This window comes from Schistocerca piceifrons, chromosome 4 (genome assembly GCF_021461385.2).
Source record: "Schistocerca piceifrons isolate TAMUIC-IGC-003096 chromosome 4, iqSchPice1.1, whole genome shotgun sequence".
NCBI lineage: Eukaryota > Metazoa > Arthropoda > Insecta > Orthoptera > Acrididae > Schistocerca > Schistocerca piceifrons.
Window position 1 is genome coordinate 579,266,648 of NC_060141.1, and position 24,470 is coordinate 579,291,117.

The 24,470-nt window shown below is 40.5% G+C and overlaps 1 protein-coding gene across 2 annotated transcripts in view; it reads left to right on the forward strand.

Moving 5' to 3' along the window:
• LOC124795475 (protein maelstrom homolog) overlaps positions 1-24,470 on the forward strand; it is a 128,560-nt gene that overhangs the window by 56,513 nt on the left and 47,577 nt on the right. For both annotated transcript variants that reach the window (XM_047259512.1, XM_047259511.1), the window contains exons 7-10: positions 12,631-12,824; positions 21,715-21,882; positions 22,024-22,122; positions 22,750-22,866. In XM_047259512.1, the coding sequence (XP_047115468.1) occupies positions 12,631-12,824; positions 21,715-21,882; positions 22,024-22,122; positions 22,750-22,866 (578 nt within the window). The remainder of the gene's footprint in view (positions 1-12,630; positions 12,825-21,714; positions 21,883-22,023; positions 22,123-22,749; positions 22,867-24,470) is intronic.

The window sequence follows — 24,470 nt, forward strand, 5'->3', positions numbered from 1 at the left end:
AAAAAAAACTTACAATACTACTCAAAAGAATACACTGAAGTGGGAATCTGTCATTCACCCGACAGAACGCTTCAAAATGAGTTCAATTACACAGCTGCGCCCCAGGAAACAGCAAGACATTAAATACACTTCGTTTGACGGTTAACAAACACTCCTGTGTCCCAAAGAAACAGGCGCTTATTCTGAAAGAATTTTTTAATATATGTTTAATTTACAGCATTAAGGAATTCCAAATCTTTCCCCTTTCTAGGCGGAGGCTGAGCCAGAAACACAGTTTTACTGTGAAATCTTACAGGACACCCGGAAGCAGTAACAGACAAGGGGTCGGCACCCACATGTAACACAGGCTGAAAGTCAAGCTGGGAGCACACCCTACGTGAACTTGTTCACACTATGCTCACCACAAACTGTAGACATTCTGGCTGAACATTCGCTTGCGGTGGCTGCCAGGACGATGCAACCAACAGGCCCACGCTGTGCTTCTCACACAGGCACCTCAATTTGTACAAACATTTAGGCCAACACCAACTCCGGACTCCCCTCTCACTGTGAGACTTGGCACAGTTTATATGAAATGCCTTCCAGGCAACCAGTAACCGCCGTAGGAGTTTCATGATTAGCAAACAGCCCCAGCATAACAGTCATCACATGTGCTTACGCCCGAGCCACAACTCCACCAGTCTCACCGGCCGCTCCAAACTGACTGTCTCTCGCCATCCTGCGCACCCCAGCTGAAAACGGAAGGATACTCATGCCCAGGGACGCGCCGAAGATAACAAGCCGATCGCTGATGATCGACGAGTGATCTGGCTCAGGTACAGTTCATAAACTTTTGATGTGTTACAAAGATGAAGATAAACTAGTCAGTTTTTGTGTCATAAGTGACCACTTTGAACACAATACTACAGCAATGCATACTTTCGAACTGCTATTAACAAACTATATAAAACAAACTACTCTGCTTAGCACAGTTTTGCAAGCAGATGTAAAAGCAAAAAAATTAACATTTCCTTTCATGAAGGAGATTTTGGACTTGCTGTAGAATGGCAGTTTAAGGAGAGCCAGTCTGCAGCGGATGTGTGAGGACGAGATATTGGTACCTCAAGAAATGTTTTAAAGGACAGGTAAAAGAAATTACCTAAGTTTTTGTAAAATGTGATGAAATAGGAGAACTCTGCACCAGTGTGTTGGAGGAAAGATTGAACTCTTTTCAGAAGGTTAAAAACGCTGGTACTTTAGACTTTTTATGCCCTAGTCGCACAACTTGCTCAGGTGAAAGTTCACATCAACATCCCCTGGTCGTGAACTTCATGAGAGTGGAGAACTTGTACCACAGAAACTTCAAAATAGAAACATAGTGGCTTGTGTTGACAACGAACTGTAGTGGATTGCTGAAGTTGATAATATTGATTGTCAGAATCAATATGTGCATGTTATATTTTACCTCCCACCGGGATCTAGGACCTCGTTTAAAAAGTTTAGAAGGATTAAGTTTGGATTCCAGTTAAATATGTACAAATTGTTTCCCCTCCTCGAGGTGTAACCAACTCTACTGACATGTACTGTCAACAGCTGAGACATCTTGCAAATGCAGTCCAATATAAATGACCTGGAAGGCTGTCGGAAGTGGTGCTTCCCCATGATAATGCCCACTGCCGTTCTTCTAGACTGACAAAAAAATCACTATAGAGGAGTTGAGTTGGGAAGTCATTGTGCACTCACCTCATTCATCTGTTCTTGTGCCCTCAGATTTTCACATTTTCTGCTTTATCAAACAACTTTCAAAGAACTCCTGCCGTGAATGGAAATGCGATCCAAACATGGCTCGACAAGTTATTGGTCTCAAAATCATGTGATTTCTACAGTTGTGATATTGAAAAGCTACTGCAGCTTTGGCAGTCTTGTAAATAGAGGAGTACAGTTTATTATTGGTGACTAAAGTCCTGTTATGTGTATATCAAACTTACTGAAAAATGCTACAAACTTACACAATAACCCATACTTCATTCCATTAGCCTAATATCACAGATGTTAAAACTCACTTTTTACTCACGTTTGTATTTTTTCAGAACATGCAATTTAATCTCAGAGTTGAAATTTATATTGAAGTTTGATGTCATAAAAATCTGTTAAGTGCTTAATTTACAGATTTTTTATTGGGTCCACTTAAAGATATTGCGGGCCAAGAAATGAAAAAATTCAAAAAATAAGTTTTTTAAAATGGTGTATCTTTTTTAATGTAAGCTACTCACCAGTGATACTCTGTAAAAAGTAACTATGTTATATAGTGTAGTAGTGGTTTTAATTTGTAGGCCAGCTTTTGCTGAAATAATTGTTCTTTATTGCAATTGCCTAAGGCAACACATCACTGAATACTATATTTAGCGGACCATAAGACACACCTTAATTTTTAAGCAATATTTAAAAAAAAATGTTTTAACATTTTTATTATTAGTTGAAAAGCCAAACTAAAAAAATCTTAGTTTATAAAACTGAACTGTCCTCTAAAATCTCTGAAAATTTCTCCTACTTCCTCCTCCTCCTCCTCCTCCTCCTCTTCATATGTAAGATGGTCTTCACTGCAATCGACAGGGATGCCGCAGACCACGTCTGTTTGATCCACTGACACGCTTGTTCGATTGTAGGTGGTTTTAAAGCTCCCTTTGACGCGAGTTCATGTTGGGTTTCATCCATAATCCGTTTGTTGCATTCCTCTGTCATCTACACCTTAAAAGGTTTATTTATCAAGACATAAAGAGGGTGTGCAATAAGTCCTCCCAAAATAACAAGAAGCTCTGTATTTCCCTGTCTGTTTCTGTTTCACAGAATTTTCCAAATGACTACTAAACTGATCTAGCACAAGAAGAGAACTGTTCTTCAATAAAGCACCTTTCCTTCTCTCCCACACTCTGGTAATCCATTATTTCATAACAGCTTTGTCCATCCAACCTTTGTCATGTACATGAACAACACCTGGCGGTATTTCAAAAAATCTGGAATTGTTTTGCACTTGAAAATGATAATTGGATTAAGTTTAATACCATCAGCACAGCTTGAAAGGACAACAGTGTAGTGTATTTTTTAATGTCCACTTGTTTTCATAGTGACAGTTTTAGCACCTTCCATCACAACAGTTCTATTAATCGGCACATCAAAGTCGTAGAGGTTTCATCCATATTTGCTGTTTGACTTGGTTCCACACTGTTTAGCCTTCGATTTTGAATAATAAAGCAATGGAAACGTGATAATTTCTGTTCATACTCTTGCGACATTTTTTGAGGTACTTTGGTTTTGGTTTGCATGCTAAGTCCTTGATGCTTCATAAACCTATAGCAACAACCAACTCCACCCTTGAAGTCTGTTAAGTTCCACTTTAGAGCTAGCTTACGAGCATGTATTTGAATAATTTTTTCCATTACAAAACTAGCTTTTAATAAAAATATTATACTGCTACGGATAATTTAAATCACTTTCAATTAAAGTTCACTGGCACCGTAGACTGCAATGACGCATTGTATGCTAGACAGTTTTCTGGGCTTCTGTGACGTTGGGGCAGGAAGGAGACAGTGTCGGCAAGCTTGTGAATCCCCGAAACTCGTGTTCATCACATCGATGCACTGCTGTTGCCAGATAGAGATAAGTTACCCAAGGCATCAAGTATATGGCCAGTTTTTAAGACTGGTGGGAATTTTAAATCAAACACTCGAAATTTTTATTTTAATTTCGAGTATAAGATGCACGTGAATTTTGTCGGCAGTTTTTTTGAAGGAAAAGTGCGCATCTTATAGTCTGTACAATGCGGTGATTTAAAAAATTGCAGATGCTTGCAAATGCAAAATAACTCTTGTGGCCTGAAACAAAAATGGCTGCCATTTATGAATCATAAACAGTAAACATTTTCTGGAATGTTTTTGAGCTTTCTAAACATTAGGGAATTCAACCAGCAAAGATAAAGTTTTTCTGAGATAGGAAACAGTAATTTTTTTTACCTGGACCACATGGTTTGGAATGACTCCAATAAAAAGATTATTATTTTGATCAGTCAGAATATGTTAGAAATTTCCAAAGGAGTTAGTCTTACGGTCAGATAAAAATGATACTTGGTGTGACCAATTAAGAACATATTTAACGTTCTCTCTGTCACAACATATAGCATAACATTAAAAAAGATTTTAACACTTAAGTCATGAGGACTAGGAAAAAAAAAGTATTGTATCCTTGTTAGGGTGACTAATATCCATGAAATTTTATGTTGTGCTTATACACATTGTGCAATAATGGAAGTCAGGTAATAACTGGATCTGCAGAATATTTTTGTGTCTGTTGTTCAAATGGAGAATAAATCCATCTTCTGTGTTGTCATAAAAAAAAATCTTATTTTTCTTCGTCAAGGTCTCTATTCTGTAAGCCTCTTGAGAGTGGAGACTGCTTCAGGTGCCATTATCACTTTCTTCTTTCATGTCTCATTTTTGATGATGTACATGGAGGACAACTCGAGTTCATAATTTTCTTATCATGGTTTTCTCGTGGATATGTATGTGAGAGGAAGTGCTATGTTGCCTGACTGTTTTTAGAATGTAAGATGTCCAAATTTTAACATTTCATTTTTCCGTGATGGACAGTATATCAGCAATATAAATTCATCCTAAATGTATGAGAATATTGGGAGTGAACTCATTTAAAATTCAAATTTGGTGATGAGATGGAAAACCTATTACTTAATAGTTAATGGTAGAAAAAAAAATACCAGCAGTAGCTTCCTCAAGGAATGAGTTTTAAAATTGAAACTGGAAATTTTCACAGTATTAAAGAAACAAGGTTTTTGACATATTTGAAAGCTAAGCTTCAGGTATACAAAATTCAACACTTTTGAGACAGCACCTGATGCACAATTGAAACTCTGGTGCCACCTCAAAAGAGTTCAAAAAAACTTCTTCCAAAAGTAAATGAAACAATTCTTTCAAAGTACGGATGGACTTTATAACATGTTGTAACTATCTCTGGTGTACATTATTCAAAGTTCGACTTAATGCCTGATGCCATGACAAGTATATACTGTAGGAAGTATATCAGAGCATAGAATAGCTGGAAAGGTGGATGTAAGTAAAATAGTGCCTACAGCAGAGAAACAACTAGGCGAAATGACAAAGCCCAATGAATATCTTTGGATAACACACTAAGTATAAATCCTATTTGATGCAAGGAGAAGAATAAAAATTACAGTAACTTATGCAGAATCCAGGCTGCAGTGGAAAGAGTTGAACACACAAAGGCGGCATACAGTTAAAGGTGTGTGACGGGGTTTTAGCTTACCCACTCACATTTGTCAGTCTTACATTGTTAAACCACTAAAGATGATACAGAAATTTAGAAAAGTCACAAGTTCAGAAAAAAAAGAAATGAAAACTTTGAAGTTTTTATGATGTAATTTTGTCAGAGGTGGCAAAGGAATTGGTAAATGACTTGAATGGACTTGAGAACAAGTTATAAAATAAACATTAACAAAAGTAAAACGAGGGCAATAGAGTGGAGGCAAGTTGAAAGGATACAGAAGTAATTATGTTAAGAAATGAAACTAATAGTAGTAAACAAGTTTTGCTCTTCTGGCAGCAAAACTGATGATAGCAGAAGTAAACAGGATATTAAATGTTAATTCACAGTAACAACTGAATCTTCTGTTGAAGGAGAAATATATTAACATTGAATAGAAATTTAAGTATTTCTTCTTTCCTTTCCTGAAGGTAAAGGGCCTTAAAGTAGTGCACCAGTTTTGAATGAAATAATAATTTTTTATTGTTGTGTGCAATTTTGGTTTACATAAACATTGAGATTGTTGCCTCAGTTTGAATTTCTCGTATTTCTTCATTCTGTGTCTTTGGGGAATGAGAAAACCCTTGCATGGTCCTGGGGAATGAGAAAACCCTTGCATGGTTCAGGAGAGGGAAATGGATCCACAGTAAGTGATGGTTTGGTGTAGTTTTTGGGTTGCTGGCATAATCTGCCCTTAATTTTTTTTAAGATGAAGATGAGGCAGAACAATCTGTGTCAGTTAATGTAGACATGTACTTTGTGATGATGAGAGAAATTTTGTGTGTCTCAAGGGCTCAGCATTCGTTTGTTGAGTACGGGCTTGACGACCCCCGGGGTTCCTGAGCTGGGGACTGGTAAGCGCCACCAGTCCTGTCACTGTAAGCTCTCGTCATACTTCAGTTGACCACTGTGTGGCGCAGCGGTGGAATGTTGCATGTTTCGAAGAATGGGGGGTCTTGGCTTCACTGCCAGGACAAAGGAAGGTACACATCTCTATAAAAAAAATAAAAAAAAACCTCAACTTCGAAGTGTGCTACATGCTGAGGAGGTGAATGGCTGTTGAGGTAAAACAGTCTTTAGCTGGCAAACTCTGGGGCACGTGCCGCCCCCGAGTTGTATAAGGCTTGCTCAGGCATGCAGTGCTCCGCCCGGGTTGACGATCGTTTCCCTAGTGTCTCATGAAACTACTACTACTACTACTACTACTACTACTACTACTACTACTACTACTGTCTGGCAGCATCTATACCCACTCCTCAAAGAGAGCTCGGTTGGTCAGTCCTCCAGAAAAGAAGTCTCTGAATCATAGTAACAGGGCATTAGTGTGTCATAACACTTTCATTTTAATCAAGTGAAAAAGGGGGAAGCTTTGAGAAGATATCCCCTTTCTGTATTAACAAGGCACTGGAAGGTATTGCTGTGTCTGTTAAGTGTCAGAGACTTCGTAATGGAACACTTTAAGTTGAAACTGCTAATTCCAACCAAATATCTAAGCATCTGGGATGCAAGGCCTTAGGTGACTACCCAGTCGAGACTGAGTTGCATAACACCCTTAACTTTAGTAAGGGCGTGGGTACCTGCCCCGATATAATGGAGGTGGACCACGCAAAGTTATGTGAAGAATGAAAAAAATATGGGCGTCACAGAAGTGCAGAATTATATGGGGAAAGTCAATGGCCAATTGGAAAAATCGGCAACATTAATTCCAACGTTTAGTACTCCAGAATTACTGGAACATATCCTTGTGGGCTATATCTGACTTAAGGTTCGCCCGTTTGTTCCTAACCCCATGCACTGCTACAAGTATCAAAGATTTGGCCATACCACTATGGGATGTAATTGTGTACGCTCAGCTCACGAGTCAGGAACTTCTTGTACACTTCCTCTGAAATATGTAAACTCCTCCTCGGATTACTGAGTGTGGAGCAGAAAATCTGGGGTTCACAATGAGGAAAGGAAAATTCAAGAGTTGAAAGTAAAAGACACACATACCCTATGGTGAAGCTAAAAAAGCTTTCAGAGCTATGCAACCACCAGTTTTTGTTACTAGTTTTCTGTCAGCCCTTAAGACACCATTTGCTAAGTGTGATGCCTCCACACAAACTCAGACCACAGATTTAAGTATGAGCACATGCATTTGTCGATGTACCTGTGGGGGAAATGCTCCACTTGCAACTGATGTCATTTGGAAGTCGTCAGCAGTAGGCTTGCCACCTAGGCCACATACAACTCCTCGACATCAGAAGCCAACTAAGCCATCCCCGCAACCCAGACAACAACCTCCTGTCAGTAAAGAAAAACATCCTTCAAAAAGTCCAAGAAAGTGGTAGTTGAACCTTTGGATCAATGAGCTCTCTCCCTTTCTGGTGGAGACTATGCTCTTCAGGATATGGACTTCCAATCAGAGGAACCAGAGAGCACAGAACCGGCTAACTTTCCTCCTGCCCTCCCTGGTAAATCCCCACCTCTGAGGGAGAAAGGAAAGAACAACCATTGCTAACCAATAGCAGTGGAGTTTGAATGGATATTGATCACATTTGGAAGAATTGCAGCTGCTGGTCCAGGATAAACCTATCTGCATCTGCTTACAAGAAACGCATCTTAGTCACACACACACACACACACACACACACACACACACACACACACACACATTACGGAGGTGCTCTCCTGTCCTCTTACCACGACCATGCAAGCTATTGCTGTGAAAGTTCTCGCACCCTTTAGTATCACAGTGTGTTCTTTGTATCTGCCCACCAATTATGCTTTGGATGCAGAATCACTGGCAGACCTCTTCCAGACACTCCCTTTCCTCCATGTGGGAGACTTCAATGCCCACATTGTGCTGTGTGGCTTGGCTACTACTTGCTCGGTCGGATGATCAAGTGACTCATCCATTCTGAGAATATCTACCTTCTGAACGCGATCAGGTGACTCACTTTTCCACAGCTACAAAGTCTTTTTCAGCTATTGACCTTTGTTTTTGTTCTCCAGGTATTGCAGACTCAGTGGGAAGTGGCTACAGATTTACATTCTAGTGACCAGTTCCAAGTCTGGATCCGTCTGTCGACTAGGATCTAGGATGGTGGCCAACAGTAGACCACACAGATGGATGATACCTAGGATGGTGGCCAACAGTAGACCACACAGATGGATGATACAAAGGGAAAATTGGTTACAGTACAGTCGACTGGCAATTTTCGAAATAAAGGATTGTGTAAAGGAGGTGATGGCCCATATCACTCGTGAGATCCAAAATGCTGCCGCAGAATCCATTCCCAGATCTAGTAACCACCTCAGACGACGGCCTGTACCTTGGTGGAATGACTACTGTCGATTGGCAATCAGGACCAGACGGACAGCTCTGCGGAGCTTCAAACACTGTCCAACTACAGATAATCTGCATGTCTTTAGGTCTGCGAGAGCACATGCAAGGCGAGTGATCAAAGAACGAAAGAGGGCTTCCTTGAGGGAATTCATGACTTCCATTAATCGATCCACTTCTGCTGCGCAAGCTTGGGAATCAATAAGACGGATGTCAGGCAAGGGTATTACACATCCCCTTACGGCCTTGTCAAACAATGGCATCTTGATGGATACACCAGAAGACATGACTCACATTTTAGCTGAACACTTCTTTTCTGTTACTACATCATCCAGACAAGCTTCTGCTGTTTAGGCATTGCGTTGGACTGTGGAGATGAGGAAGCTCAATTTCTTCTCACGCAATGAGGAAATCTACAACTTTCCATTCTCCATATGGAATAAAAAGAATCAGCTTTGTCCGCAGCCAGAGACACTGCTCCAGGTCCTGATTAAATGCAGTATACCATGCTTAGTCATTTGGGCCCTAAAGCGAAAGGACAGCTCCTCTCTTGTTTCAATCAGATCTGGTTTGATGGACAGTACTCCATGCCTTGGAAGGAGGCAATATTAATTCCATTCAGGAAACCAGGAAAGGACTGCAGCACCCCAACAGTTACCAGAGTGCTGCCCTTACCAGTTGTATGGGTAAGAGTCTTGAACACATGGTCAACTGCTGCCTCGTCTGGCTGCTTGATTCCCAAGGGCGTCCGAGCCGTGTGCAGTGCGGTTTCAGGCACTATTGTTCCACTCTTGACAACTTGATTCTACTGGAGACGGTGAGCCCGCATCTCGTGGTCGTGCGGTAGCGTTCTCGCTTCCCACGCCCGGGTTCCCGGGTTCGATTCCCGGCGGGGTCAGGGATTTTCTCTGCCTCGTGATGGCTGGGTGTTGTGTGCTGTCCTTAGGTTAGTTAGGTTTAAGTAGTTCTAAGTTCTAGGGGACTGATGACCATAGATGTTAAGTCCCATAGTGCTCAGAGCCATTTTTTTTGGAGACGGTGATACAGGAGTCCTCCTTAGGCCGAAACCATATGGTTTGTGTGTTTTTTGACCTCGAAAAAACATATGACACTACTTGGCAGTACAACATCCTTCGCCAACTTCATGAATGGGAACTACGTTGACACCTGCCGCTTCTGATCCAATCCTTTCTTGAGGACTGGCGTTTTCATTATCTCATTGGCAATGCCATGTCTGATTGCTATGATCAGGGGAATGGTTTGCCCCAGGGCAATGTCCTCTGTGTCACATTGTTTGCCATCGCTATCAATGACATTTCCTCCACAGGCAGGAGCCCTGTCGAATGCACTTTGTAGATGACTTTGCAATCTTCTACTCTGCCTCTGATCTTACGATGATGACGAGGCAGCTACAGCTGACCATTATGAGGCTGGAAACCTGGGCCCAGACAACTGGTTTCCGTTTCTCACCTGATAAGACCGTGTATCAATTTTAACTGTGCTCGTCAAAGTTTAAACCAACCAGTGCTTGCAATGGGGGACCATATTTTAAGTTTTCAAAACACTGTGCAATTTTTGGGTTTATTATTTGACTTGAAATTAACTTGGCTACCACACCTGAAAGACCTACGAACAACGGGCTTCCGGTCGTTGAGTATTTTGAAATGCCTTGTTGGAAAAACATGGGGAGCTGACCAGTCCCGCCTCTTGCAGTGTTAAAGGGCATTTGTTCAATCTTGCTTAGACTATGGCAGTGTGGTCTATGGATCGGCCCGTCCTTCCTACCTCCGGACATTAGATGCTGTCCACTATGAGGGCATTCGGATATCGCCTGGAGCCGTTTGGATCAGAGCAGTTCAGAGTCTGCGTACAGAGGCTGGTGAACCACCACTCTGGATTCGGCGACATAGCCTTTTGGCTTTGGTGGATACACCTACACATTTATGAGCTAAAAACTGAATGTATGCTTTCTCTTTCGGGTATTAAGGAAGATGTGTTTTGTGTGCAAAACACAATGGTTCAAATCACAAAGTTCCACAGCCCACACATTGCCAACCAAATTTAATTTATGAACCCAGCATTGTGTGTGTACTGACCCTTCTGAAACTAAAACCCTAACAGCATTTATACACTTGCCCATATAATGGGCTGAATCTGAAGTTGTAGAAACTAAATTTCTGTACTGAATTTCAAGTTTCTGTTTTACACTCATAATTGCTTGCACACATTCTGTAGCATTTGCAATAACTTTCACTCCCCCGACAAATAATTTCTAAACTGCACCATCACCACAACTAAGTACTTTTATCAGAACCACAAACACACACTGCCCTTTTCTGTCTGTCGTTTCATCACAAAGAATTGAAACTCTTTCGTCTTTCACGGCTCCTTTTAATCTTTCCTCTTCTTCTTTGATGATTCGAGGTATGTAACCTTCCCATAGTCTTCCAGCTGAGGGTAAGCCTCCAGCACCTTAAAAATGTCAATAGAACTGCTATTAGAGTACTATGTAATGAATTAAATTACCACATAACCTAATTATAAGACTTTTTTAAGAGGGTGCCTGATGAAAAATTATTTTTAATATAGGCCTATTCTGACCAACAAAAATTATTGGCTATGGAGATTACCTAATCTTTGTTGCGATTAGCAGACGGTAAATTAATTATTACACAAACCTGGTATGTATTTGTTCATCCATTCTCTCAGCTTCGGATGATCAACTTTTTCCATCGGAGTGTTAGCCTCAATGGAAGCTCGAGTAGTCAATAAAATGAATTCTTCTTTATCATTTTTTGCTCGTTTTGCTGCTGCAGTGACTTCCGTGAGTGTAGCTTGTGTTTTTATACCTGTAGTTGTTAGCACCTCCTTGTTCTTCTTATGGGAAGAACTGTTATTAATGTTTCAGGCACGTGTCCTTCCTCTGCCACTCAACACACACATTGCAGTATTTGCACATAAGTATCTTCCTACTTTTGTCGAAAGCGTAAAATCCTTCTGACGAAAATTCCTTTTCTCGGTCGAAAACTGTCACTATCATATTAATCATCTGTAGCACGAAAACAAAACACAAACTACCACAATCAATGCGCCGACAATCCACAATGATTTCCAACACAAAATACTGAATACACTGTCAGAACATAGTAGAACGTTTTTGGAATACTTGATATATTATATATATCGAAATGGTGTACAATCGATATCCGGATTGTATTACCAGAACTCCAATCGAATATCTGCAGTTAAGTTCAAATGACGAGATTTTGCAAAGTTTTGTCAATTATTTTTCGATTTGGCTTAAAAGTAAATAGTTTCGCGTTTTCAGAAAAATGTGTAAAATTTTGCGATTTTGCGCTTTACGAAAAACAGGTGCCTCTAGCAATAGGCTATAAGATTACATCAGTTTGGTAACTTCAGTTGATCATAAATTACTAAAAGCTCAGTTTCTTAGAGTTTATGTGAGGTGTGCCTTTTTATTTTTCTCTCCCTCTTTCCTTTTATAAATGACAAAAATGAAAGCCAAAACTTTATTATTAGGGACAGAAGAAGAGCAACTGTAAGTAGGTAGCTGAATCAGGGAGTTATACATTCATAAACTCTGAAATAACAAAAGCTCCCCAACCTCATGTTTTACTTCCACTCTCTCCTAGAGTATAATGGTATGTTGATTAGAAGCAAGTTATAAAGCATTGCCAGACTGAAACTCAAAAAAATACTTGCCCAAGTCTTGTTACCCTAGCATGGCCTACAGTCTAATGACTGCTTCATTTTTGCCATTTATTTCTCCTGATTCTCTGTTATCAGCAAAGCATTTAAAACATTTTCAGGGAACTACTTACTAGTAATGGATATTTTCATAACGTATTTACATGTATAAAACATATTGTGTTACAAAAGTTTTAAGAAAAGATTTACCCCAATTTTTTATCTTCATTTGGAGTAATGATAATCATGCTTCATGTTTGATTCTGACAACACCTTTTCTTTTATAGCTATGCAAGAATATCCCAAAGTTCAAGTACCAGAGAATTTCAGAGTTTATCCATTACCAAAACTCTTCTTTGAACTAAGAAACAAAGCAGGAGATTTCGCAAACAGGTCTAGCAAAGCATTTCCTGTTGAGAGCTTGGCAGCCAGAGAGCTTGAGAAAAACTTGTATAGTTTCACACCAGGCATTTGCTGTGAGGTAAGATACAAAATACATATAATGCTGCTTTGACATTGTGTTTAAATATTGCCACACACCATATTGTAGGCATCTGTCTGTAAAATTTGTGACAGATGTCAGCTATGCCCAGTTGCACAAGTTTTCTTTTTGGCTTCAGATTAATGAAGTTACTCATTTCAGTAGTGAAGCAGAGATTAGTAATTATTGATGTCCAATGGCAAACTTTATACATGCAGCTGTTGATCATGTCAGTACCAGAAGGGTGTGTTGAGAAGTAATGCCTCCTTTTTTTTTTTTTACAGGAAAATTGTTAAAGCTTTCTAAAGATAACGGACTTTATTAACATTTTACATTTTTATTCTTCATGTCTACATATTTATTTCTCAGCAGTTACCCTGGAGACAAACAGATTTCTCCCAATGAGAGATCAGTTTGTTGATACTGTCATTACAGAATGTTGGTCCTTGTTGATGGAGCCACAATCTCACCTCTGCTTGCACCACTTCATCACTATCAAAGTGGAGTCCTGGGATTTTTTTTTTTAAGTTTGGGAAACACATGAAATTTGGATGGAGCCAAATTGGGACTGTATGAAGAATGATCAGTGACAGTGATTCCAAGGTGTCAAAGTGTGGCAGATGTCACAGTGCTTTTTGTGGGCCAGCATTGCCACACTCCATGTGTGGATGAACTCTTAGAATTCAAAACTGTTACAGCACGCTGTTTCTCATGCACAAACATAATTACATTGCGCACTGCCATGTAACATGCTACAATTTTGAGACCTCTAAGAGCCGAGGGCTGCAAATATGTAAACCTGAAGCATAAAGATGTAGAATGTTAAGGACACTTGTTTTATGTAAAATACTTTGAGCTTTTGCATAAAAAATTCTGTGGAATTAGTTTTCAGCATGCCCTCATAGAATAAGTTCAGCGAAACTGCTCTTGGATGTTGATCGTTCATTAAATAAAATATTGGTGAATCCAAAACTTTAAGAGCATACAGCTGGACTTCTTTACACACAATACTCAACTGGGTGTTTCAGAAGTGATTGTTGTTGTTTGAGAATGGACCTCACCCTCTCTGGCTCCAACCAAATCTCAGTCCAAACAGGTCCACTGACTGTCAAGAATACATGGATTTTGATAATGTCATCCCTTCCACACCAAAGAGCACTTCCATACATAGTCTGGCCACCCATGGACAGTGCACCTGTTTATTGACAATATGCTGTAGCTATACTAAGGTCTTCACAAAGAGGCCTCCCCTAAACCTAGTTTGCAGAGAGGTTTTCCATGCCATATGCACATGCACCGCTGATCTTCCAACCACCCTCAGAAACTGTTGCAAAGGAACACCTCCTCTCATCACTCAATATTTTCCTGGAGAGGAACACCTGAACAGGGTTTCAACTATCATAGTGCCCTGAAATGAAGAACACCCAACTCACAATCTTTCCACCTACCCCAAAGAGGTATTCTACTGCTCACCCAATCTATGTAGACATCCTCATTTATCCACCTGAACATAGTATTTCCCAAACCTCTCGTGTCCTGATTCCTTTTTTTCATTACTCAACTGAACAAAATTTCAGAAGTATCAGTAACAGGCAAGATTGTTACTCTCTCCTCAGAGGCAGCAGCAGCATCAGCCTACGAGAAGCTTTGTTTGCTGCTTTGTGTCAGTGTGCATGCATGTGTTAAGTATGAAAAACTTCCGAGGATAAGTAATATTGCCCAGAGCTGTGCTATATGCAGCATGGTATCACAGTTGGCATCGCTGGCTGGGATTCTGCGGGTTGCTGGGTCAACTTGACAACATGTTACTTATCATTTAGTATTTACCAGTAAACTCCCAACCCAGACTAAAAATAACTGAACGCTTCTGTATAAAACAGCTTCAGACGTGAGGATACTTTACAAATAAGTTTATGTGTCAAATATTTGCCTTTATGCATGTGAGTGGGTAAAGTTAAGTAAGGGTTGAAAATTGTTTAAAATTTGTTGGTCACTAAGTGTTCTCATTATAGAACAATGGATGAATACATACTGGGTAACTTGTGTTTAATTTTAAGCAAAAGGTATTTTTTCACTCATGTTAATATAAATGACGACGTACTGCCTGAACTGTGTTGTGCAACAATAAAATTTTGCATGTACATTGCCATATGTATATACTGTATGCAAAATGTGTTGTAAAGAAGTAACAAGTTAAAATGTTATGCCTGATTCTCAAGTTATGCTGTATGGAAAACAAAATACGATAAGCTATAATTTTTTTCCTTTCCTCTTTTTGTGGAGGGGTGTAAGCAAGAAAAAGTTTTGTGAAGATTGGAAATTATATGAGTAAATATTGTTGGAAGTTGCTAAGTGCTCTAGATATCAAATACTGGATGGTTGAAGTTAGTGTATTTGTATGCTGTCAGTTATGCCACTTTAAGACAAATACACATTTCTAATAGTAATAGTTGTCGTATTGTGTTAAACTTTTAATGTAAGGTTATAATTCTCAATGAGTCGATTGACAGCATCCTAAATTTTTAAATTTGGTATATAATTATGCAAAACATTAAACAAATCTTTGCTGTCCCTATGCTGCAACTGGCACTGGATTCCGGGATAGCTTTTTAGTAATACAGATCAGTTCAGGAAGGTTCTTGAAATTTAGTATGTTTGTAGTGTTTGTATATAGTGACAAATTCAATGTAGTGTAAATGGTTGTATTCCCCACACAGAAGTTCAGTTCTATTCTGGCTCTATATTTGTGTGTGTTATAAATCTGCTTCAAGTGCTTAGTGTTGTATTTAATGTATGGCCCTACTTTCAGATTTGGACTTGATTGCGTTTATGACATGACATTTTGTGGTAGAGATGGCAGGTCCTTCAAAACACGTGCTACACAGAAGTTACTATTAGGCAACGCAAAAGCTGTCACGTATAGGCACTAGAGTACAAACAGTACAGTGGTCCTGTGGTCCATATATTCAGGGGACCAGTGGATCCCAAGCCAGCAGTAATTTAGCTCGAAGGCAGGCATCAGTGAGTGTGCTCAGGTCAAAGTAAATGGCTGAAACGATTCGACCAAGTCATGAAATTCAAAAGGTGAGATTGTGGGATGGCAAATATGTACTTTTACGTTGACACAGACCAGCAGTGGTTAGAGAACAACGAAGATAAAACACAGTAGCTGGGATAAATTTCAGGCCAACATGAGGTAGACGTTTGGCATCATTCAGCAGCAAGTTCGCTTACTGGAACGACAATTGAAGAACAGAGCCACGCATTACAGTGTCTACATACTGAATGTTGACCACAATGCTCCATTGTGAATCCAAATATGATGGCCATCGACAAAATTTTGCTGTTGAGAGAAGTTACAGAAAATGTGTACTAGGCTTTTCTGGCACACAGTGTCCTAATAGAGGAATTGTAGTGGTGCCTGCACTTTGAGGAAAAGCAACGAAAAGAGTCCTGTGAAAGAGTATTACACTCCAGTGTATGCTCCCTCTAGCCTTCATGGTAGACCACCATGACCCCATTTCTCTCGTGCACCAGGTTGTTTGAGAAGAGATAAGGTATTTTATGGCAGTCAGAACTGTCAGACTGAGTGAGAAGTGGCAGCCAATCATGCGATGCCATACAACGTGAGATAATAGAATATTGAAGAAGAGGTGTGTTGAACTGCAGCACTAGTTTGTGCCACCAGTCAATGCCCCACAGAACAATACACATTTGGCAGGCCAAGGACAACCTGCTGGTACATTTTTATTGTGGATGCCAAGGACACGTTGTACACTGCTGCAAAGAAAGGAGAAGAGTTTTCAATGCCTAGTACTCGCCAGTTGTCGACTATCACAACTGCTCTGTTCACACCTGTCAACTGCCCAGACTATTATAGTAGACGTTTGGAATGATATCCCAACATGCCATAGCCATTTCCGTTGCCTTACAGGGATACCAGTTGCTTTTCTAGACACTAATTGTACTGTCTAGGCTTACGATTTGGTGTCATGATATGGCAGTACCTTGGAAGATAACAGAGCAAACATCATGTGCATTAATTTCAGCACCAGAACAGTTGAAGAATACACACCACAACTGTCAGTCTGGAATTTCATGTTGGTAAATCAGTACATGTTGTGATTTGTTGTGAGCTAAAAGTTGAGAGAGATCTGTTTCACCCACAATTCTAAATAATGTTGTACAGTGGAAACATTTCACTTATAATACAGAAGAGTTATCCTAAAGGACTGCATCATTTGTTTTTCTTGAATAGATTGGAGCTCTTTCAGCATACACTTCTGCAAAAAGTGAAGTAATCTATTGTTAATAAGATAAGTCACAGTCTAGTGGCAGTGCATAGCATGACCACTACAGCAAATTAAATCAAGAACAGAGACCACAAGATATTTGTAATGTAAAAGTTGTCAAACATGTCAGTCAGGTAAAAGATCATATACAGAGAGGAATTCGTCATACCTAAACAGAACTTGTCACACTCTTTAGCATCAACTCTGCAGTCATCTACCAAACTCCTGATGGCCTCTATGTGTTCAAAGTTATGCCATTTGCACTACGTAATGCTCCAGCCACCTTTTAGCATAAGGACAATCTGATTTGACTCCTTAACTGGGTGACATGTTTGAATGACATTGTTTTTTCAAGGACATTCCGAGAACATCAGTCACCTGACAACCATGTTCAAATGTGTTCAGACAAGCAGGACTTTCCCAGAATCCATAAAACTGCCTCTTCACTGCTCAAGAAATAAAAATCTCAAGGCATCTAGTGAACAGTGACAGAGTCTGTCGTGATCCAGTGAAAATAAGTTCTCAGGTTTTCCTCTTCACATTTGTGATGTGATAAGTTTTCTCGGAATGTACTCGTGCTACTAATGATTCATAAAGAATTTTTACATCAAACATGACCACCGAACTTTGGCAGGGAGATCGCAAAATTTTCGTGGAACAAGGGACAAGAACGATCCTTCCTTGTCCTTAACTAGACACTGACATCTTTTCCAGTCCTACTAGTGTTTGATTAGAATGCCCAGACTGAACTTCACAATGATGCTAGCAGTTGTGGGATAGGTGCTGAAAAGCTGATAGCTTCCAGAGTACACTCAAGTCCAAGAGAACTACTCTACAGCTGAGAGAGAGTATCTTGCAGTTGTTTGGTCCATGGACAAGTTCCAGTTGTATTTGTTTGGCAAACCATTTACAGTGTGTCTGACCACCTTTCTCTCTCTCTCTCTCTCTCTCTCTTTCTCTCTCTCTCTCTCTCTCTCTGTTGAATGACAAGCCTGAGGGATCCAATGGGTTGCTGAAGAGATGGGCACTTAGGCTTCAAGAATACGTCAGTGATATAGAAAAGCAAAGGATTCCTTTAAACACAGACAGTATCCTTGTGTTTACAGGGGTACTGACTGTGTTTCAAGAAATCTTGGGAGGCACACAGCAGTGTGTATGAAATCTGTCATTGCTGCTGAACAGAGGGAAGATCCAGCATTGCTGGAAACCATAGAAGCCTTGAAGAATGAGGAACGAACCACAGAACTCCAAATGAATCAAACATTGTATAAGATGAATTGTGATCTACATCTACATACTACTATGCAAACCATGCATGGTGCGCGGCAGTGGGTACTGTATACCATTACTAGTCATTCCCTTTCCTGTTCCATATGCAGATCGAGCGAGGGGAAAAATGATTGTATGTCTCCATATGAGCCCTAAATTTCATTATCTTATCTTTGTGATCCTTTCACAGAATGTTTGTGGGCAGCAGTAGAATCATTAAGTCAGCCAGCCTTAAATGCAGCTTCTCAAAATTTCCTCAGTAGTGTTCTTTGAAAAGAACATCATCTTCCCTCCAGAGATTCCCATTTGAGTTCCCGAAGCATCACTGTAACACTTGAGTGTTGTTTGAAGCTACCGATAACAAACCTAGCAGCCTGCCTCTGAATTGCTCAGATGTCTTCCTTTAATCCACCTGGTGCGGATCCCAAGCACTCAAGAATACGTTGCAGTAGCATTCTACATGCAGTCTCCTTTACAGATGAACCACAATTTCCTAAAGTTCTCCCAATAAATCAACCATTCACCTTCTCTACCACACTCCTCACAATGGTGCTCCATTTCGTGTCACTTTGCAATGTTACACTCAGATATTTAAACTTTGTGACTGTGTCAGGCAGGACACTACTAATGCTGTATCTGAACATTAAAGGTTTGTTTTTCCTATTCATCAGCTTTAATTTATGTTATTCTACATTTAGAGATAGCTGCCATTCATCACACCAACTATAATTTTTTCAAAATCACCCTGTGTCGTCATACAGTCACTCATCTTTGACACCTTGCTGTACAACACAGCATCAGCATCTAAAAACTGAGATTGCTGCCTCCCATGACTGCCATATTATTTATGTATAAAGAAAATAATCAGTCCTATGACACTTCCCTGGGGCACTCCTGACGGTACCCATGTCTCTAACACTCTCAATCAAGGACACCGTACTAGTTTCTACTACTTTAGAAGTCTTCAAGCCGCTCACATATCTGGCAACCTATTCTGTATGACACTTACCTTCATTAACAGTGTGCAATGGAGCACTGTGTCAAATAGTTGTTGGAAATTTAGAGATATGGAATCTTCATGTTGTCCTTCATCCATAGTTTGCAATGTATCTTGTGAGAAAAGGGCACGCTGGATTTCACAAGAGCGATTCTTTCTAAAACCATCCTCATTCGTGGACATAATTTATTATATTCGAACTCAATCATCTGTAATGTTGTGGGTCTGTTCTTTTATTCTTCTTATATACGTGAGTCACCTGCACTTCTTCCCAATCGCTTGCGACTTTGCACTGAGAGAGAGAGATTCACGATAAATGCAAGCTAAATAAGGGGCTGTTGGCGTAGGGTACTTATTGGGATTCCATCCACACCTGGCGACTTCAGTTGTTTCCCTAAACCAGGAATAGTCTTTAACGTGTTGGCCATATGGGAGTCTGTGTGCTATTCAAACAACATTGTGTTTGTACGATTCTCCTGCGTGAACGATTTCTCAAACACAGAATTTAAAACTTCAGCTTTCGTTTTGCTGTCTTCAACTTTCACACTAGACTGGTCAATGATATCACAGTAGTAGTTGTTGTATGTTTTGTGCATAGATATTTTCCTTTGGGGTGGAAATCGGTGTTTCTCATTATGTGTGACCAGTTGTCCTGAAATATTTGCACTATGGTCTGAAATATTTGCACTATGGTATGTCTGATCACCTGAGATTTGTGAAGATCCAATACGGAATCGGACCTAGTTACTACTGGCCAGGAATCTACCAATCTGTTAGACAATGTAAGGATTCCCACTGATGGAATCGTGCTGTAATTGTGTCCAGGGTATATGGTACCAATTATGCTGCAGCAGCACCATTACACCAAATTGAAGTTGACCCCTGGGTGAGATTACCAAAGTGAAAAAATGGGAAATGATGGATGATAGTGTGCACTGACTACCTTTCCTGCTATGTTGTTACCAAATTAGTACCGAATGCCAAAGCTCCACAAGTTGCAAGGCTCTTTGTAGGAGAGACAAAGCTTCGAAGTGTGGAGCACCCTGTGTGATTGAAATTATCATGGAAAAGTTTTCAGCCGAGACTGGTATAACAAGGTGATTTCATGTTGTGGCATCACACATAGGATTACAACTGTCACTTCCAAGAGATGAGTGTTCTCACAGAATGCTTTAATAAGACAGTTGCAGCTGTGCAGTTATGTATGTTGATGTCGATTGGACAGATTGGGTTACAGTATTGCCAGACATGACATTTGCATTCAACACGGCAGAGCAAGAACAGAAGGCTTCACACTGTTCTTTCTGATCCACCACGCTAGGGTGAAGTGACAATGGTCAAACAGTACTGGAGCAGATTACGTAAAACAGTTCATCACCAGGACTGAAAAAGCAAGAGGTTTGGCTCGCATATGGGCCTCAGGCACCCAGGAGAAAGACTGAGCGCACTATAATGCCAAGCACCAACCATTGGAGTACTATCAGAGAGAGTTGAAATCAATTTTTCTGCCTATGTGGAAAATGGAACTTCAATGAAAGGTATGAAAGCGTTATTTCGGGCCATATCATGTTTTTCGTCACTTGGCGTTAAGTAGCACACAAAGTTGAGGATTTCAGTCCTTCATCAAGAAGTCATAAGCACAAAGACATCATCCACGTCTTCCATACAAAGTGCTAAACAGAGTCCTGGTGTGCAGATAGACAGTGGGGCCATCTTGTTTGAGCAGACTGAAGACTTGCTGAACAATTGCAACATTTTGTTGGGAGCGGTACCTTCGATGCTTGTCATTATGAGAAGGATGTGACAAAACGCCCAGAACCTGAGGATCCGACAGCACTGCCATGCAGAGGTGCATTGACAAGATCTAGTGCTAGGATGCTGTAGTTGCCTCCAGTGAGAACTTCTGAAACAGTGAGTTGCTTTTTGGCTAGGAGGAGCAATGCTCCAAGGTGTGCAGCAGTTCAGTGTGACATACTGGTTAGTGTCGCTGGATGGTGTGCTGCAGGTACCCAGTTCAAATCCTGACACATGCAGTTATTTGTCATTTAGTACTTATCAGTTTTGGAATGTTCTCAAAATTACTTGCATTTTTAATCTCTGCATCTTCTAGAAAATTTTTTGTTTATAAAAACAACTGCCCAGGAGCTCAGCTCATTCCTGTTCTTTGCCTGTGGGCCTGGGGGCTAGAATGGGCTCGAGGTACACACAAGTTGTACACCTTGTATTATTGAGATTACTACTACTAATTATTATTATTATTATTATTATTATTATTATTATTATTATTATTATTACTACTACTACTACTACTACTCTTTATTTTTAATTTCAGATGCATGATGGTACTGATGCCAGCCAGTACTGCAGTCTCTCTCTTGTTCGAAGGTGGAGCTTCATAATTTCAGATCACTGCTGTAAAGATTTAGGTATTGAATTGGCACCAGGACAGCATATTCCACCACCCATTACTCAGCAACAACCACGCCGCACTCAAGCTCAGGTGATAGCACTACACTCAACTTGGGGAGGGGAGGGAGAGAGAGAGAGAGAGAGAGAGAGAGAGAGAGAGAGAATATCTTTTGCTTTTTCGTTTTATATGTAAGCACTTCCATTTCTATAAATGGATACATCTGTATTGCAGATAATGCCTGAGAAAGATGACAAGAAATCACCGGATCCTATAGTTCCCTCCATCATTGATTACTCAAAAATTAGGTCAAGGTCAAGCTCGTCACGTCAGGTATTGTAACTTTTGAGCCATAAACATTATCATTATTTATATGGAAGGTATATGCAAATTTCTTCAGCCTTTAACTTGATACCATTAAGCATATTAAAGAGCAATAAATGTAGCTAGAGTGCCTCATGCTTGAGAAATATGGTATGATGCATGATACATGTAGCATGAATTCTTAAATGAGAAAAGGTCTACTGAAGCAGTTGTTTCAAAATCCATCTTAATTAATACTCAAACTAGATTACACTTCTTCCTTTCAGATTATGCCAAAATTGTGTCCATGGTAGTATTAATTGCATACATTAATGACTTAGAGTTGGTAACAACTCATATAGTTACAACTGCATTCAGGAAGGCAAAACTTTAGACAGCAATTGGCTTCGTCTCAACTTAGTGCCCGAGTGACATACCTCTATCATCCCCTTCCAACCTTCCACACCCAATCCCTGCTTCCTCCTTCCCTGAAAATGGAAAGTATAGTTTGTTTTTCAGCAGTACTATGAATTTTGCCTTGTGAAACTGAGTACTGGCCTCGTAATTTTAACAGTTTACTCAGTTGATAAAGTAAACTGCATTTCTAAGATAATGGACATTGCGGTGACAATGTACAAACATTAATATTTCTTGCAGCTAATACCGGATGAAGAGGAAAAGAAACGTGTGGAGCCCATTATTCCAACCATCATTGATTACTCTCAATCCAAAATGACTCGTGCTTCTGCTGTTGCCTCTTCTGCTGCTTCAGAGGTATAATATTGATGGTCTTGAACTTCAAAACAATGGTACCAATGAGATTTTCTTGTGATTAACATTTTGCTAAAGATTGTTCAAGTTTTATGTGGTTTGAACATCTTTGTTCTTAATTAATATATAGTTATCCACAACCAAGAATAAACATGTATATAAATACAGATTCTACTGTATTTGGCTAGGCTCAGAGTATTTTGCAGAGACTGTTACATTTGGTGATGGCAGTGGGATAGAAAAGAGTTGTACTCTCCCATGGGCCTGTAGGAGAAACAGAAAAATTGTAGGAGACTAGAACTAGTGCCTTTGGCAGAAAGTGAGAATGTAAAATCCTCCAAACGCAAACGACAACATTTAATGGAAAAGGAAAAGGGGAGATAGGATTAAGTAACAAGTAAAGGGGGATGGGGAAGTGGGGGGGGGGGGGCGGGGGGACCTCCTTCTGCACCACGTTGGAAGACGGATGAAAAGAAGTGCCTTATCCAGTTGGGCCCCCAGGGACTCAGCATTCATTTGCCAGGTACGGGCTTGGCAACCCCGGGGTTCCTGAGCTGGGGACTAGTAAGCGCTGCCAGTCCCCTGTCGCCGTAAGCTCTGGGCATACTTCAGCGACCACCGAGCAGTGCGGCTTTGGAACGTTGTGTGTCTCAGGGAATGGGGACCTTGGCTTGACCGCCCGGATCACGAGGATGGCATAAACCTCTATAAACAACCCTTCAATCTCAAAGTGTGCTGCACGCTGATGAGATGCATGGCTGTTGAGGTGGAACAGTCATTAGCGGGCAACCTCTGGGGAACCTGCCGCACCTCAGTTGTATAAGGCTTACATAGGCACGTGGGACTCTGTCTTGGTGGACTTCTAGTTCCCTAGCTGCTCGTGGGACAGAGATGAAACCTCGAACTTTCATTCTTCTCCTCCCAACGGAAAGGGTGGGCCGTTGGTAGGTTCTAACACCCAATCCAACAAGAGGGCTCATGTAGCCAGTCCTCCTGATTCAGTCCCATATGGTGAGGCGAAGAAACTATACAAGTCCATGCAGCTGCCCACGTTCGCTGCCTCCTTTTCTTCTGTTCTGAAACAGCCACTCTTGAAAACTGATGCCGCTATACAGAATGCAGACTGCTTCGCAGAATGTGTTTCTTATAATTAAAAGGAAAAAAGGGGAGTTTCAATAAAGTTTCACCATTTTATATACAGAAAGGCTTAGAAGGCATTGCTGTCACCTTAAAATGTGTAAAGCGCTTGTGAAATGGAGTCTTGTTGGTTGAAACATCTAGCTTCCAGCAAGTCAAGAACCGTCAGAAGGCACAGTTCCTTGGGGAGTTAGCGATAGAGAGTGAATTTCACAACACCTTGAACTACAGCAAGGGTGTTGTGACTAGCGGGGATATCGTTGACATTCCACAAGACGAACTGAGGCTGGATGGTCCCAGGAAGGAATTGTCGACGTGCAACACATTATGAAATGGGTGGATGTTGCTCTCGTGAAGTCCGATTTGTTTATTTTTACTTCTAACAGCACCAAATTGCCAGAGCATGTGAAGGCAGGTTTCCTACGTCTCAGTGTACAGCCTTATTGCCCCAACCCCTTGCAGTGTTTTAA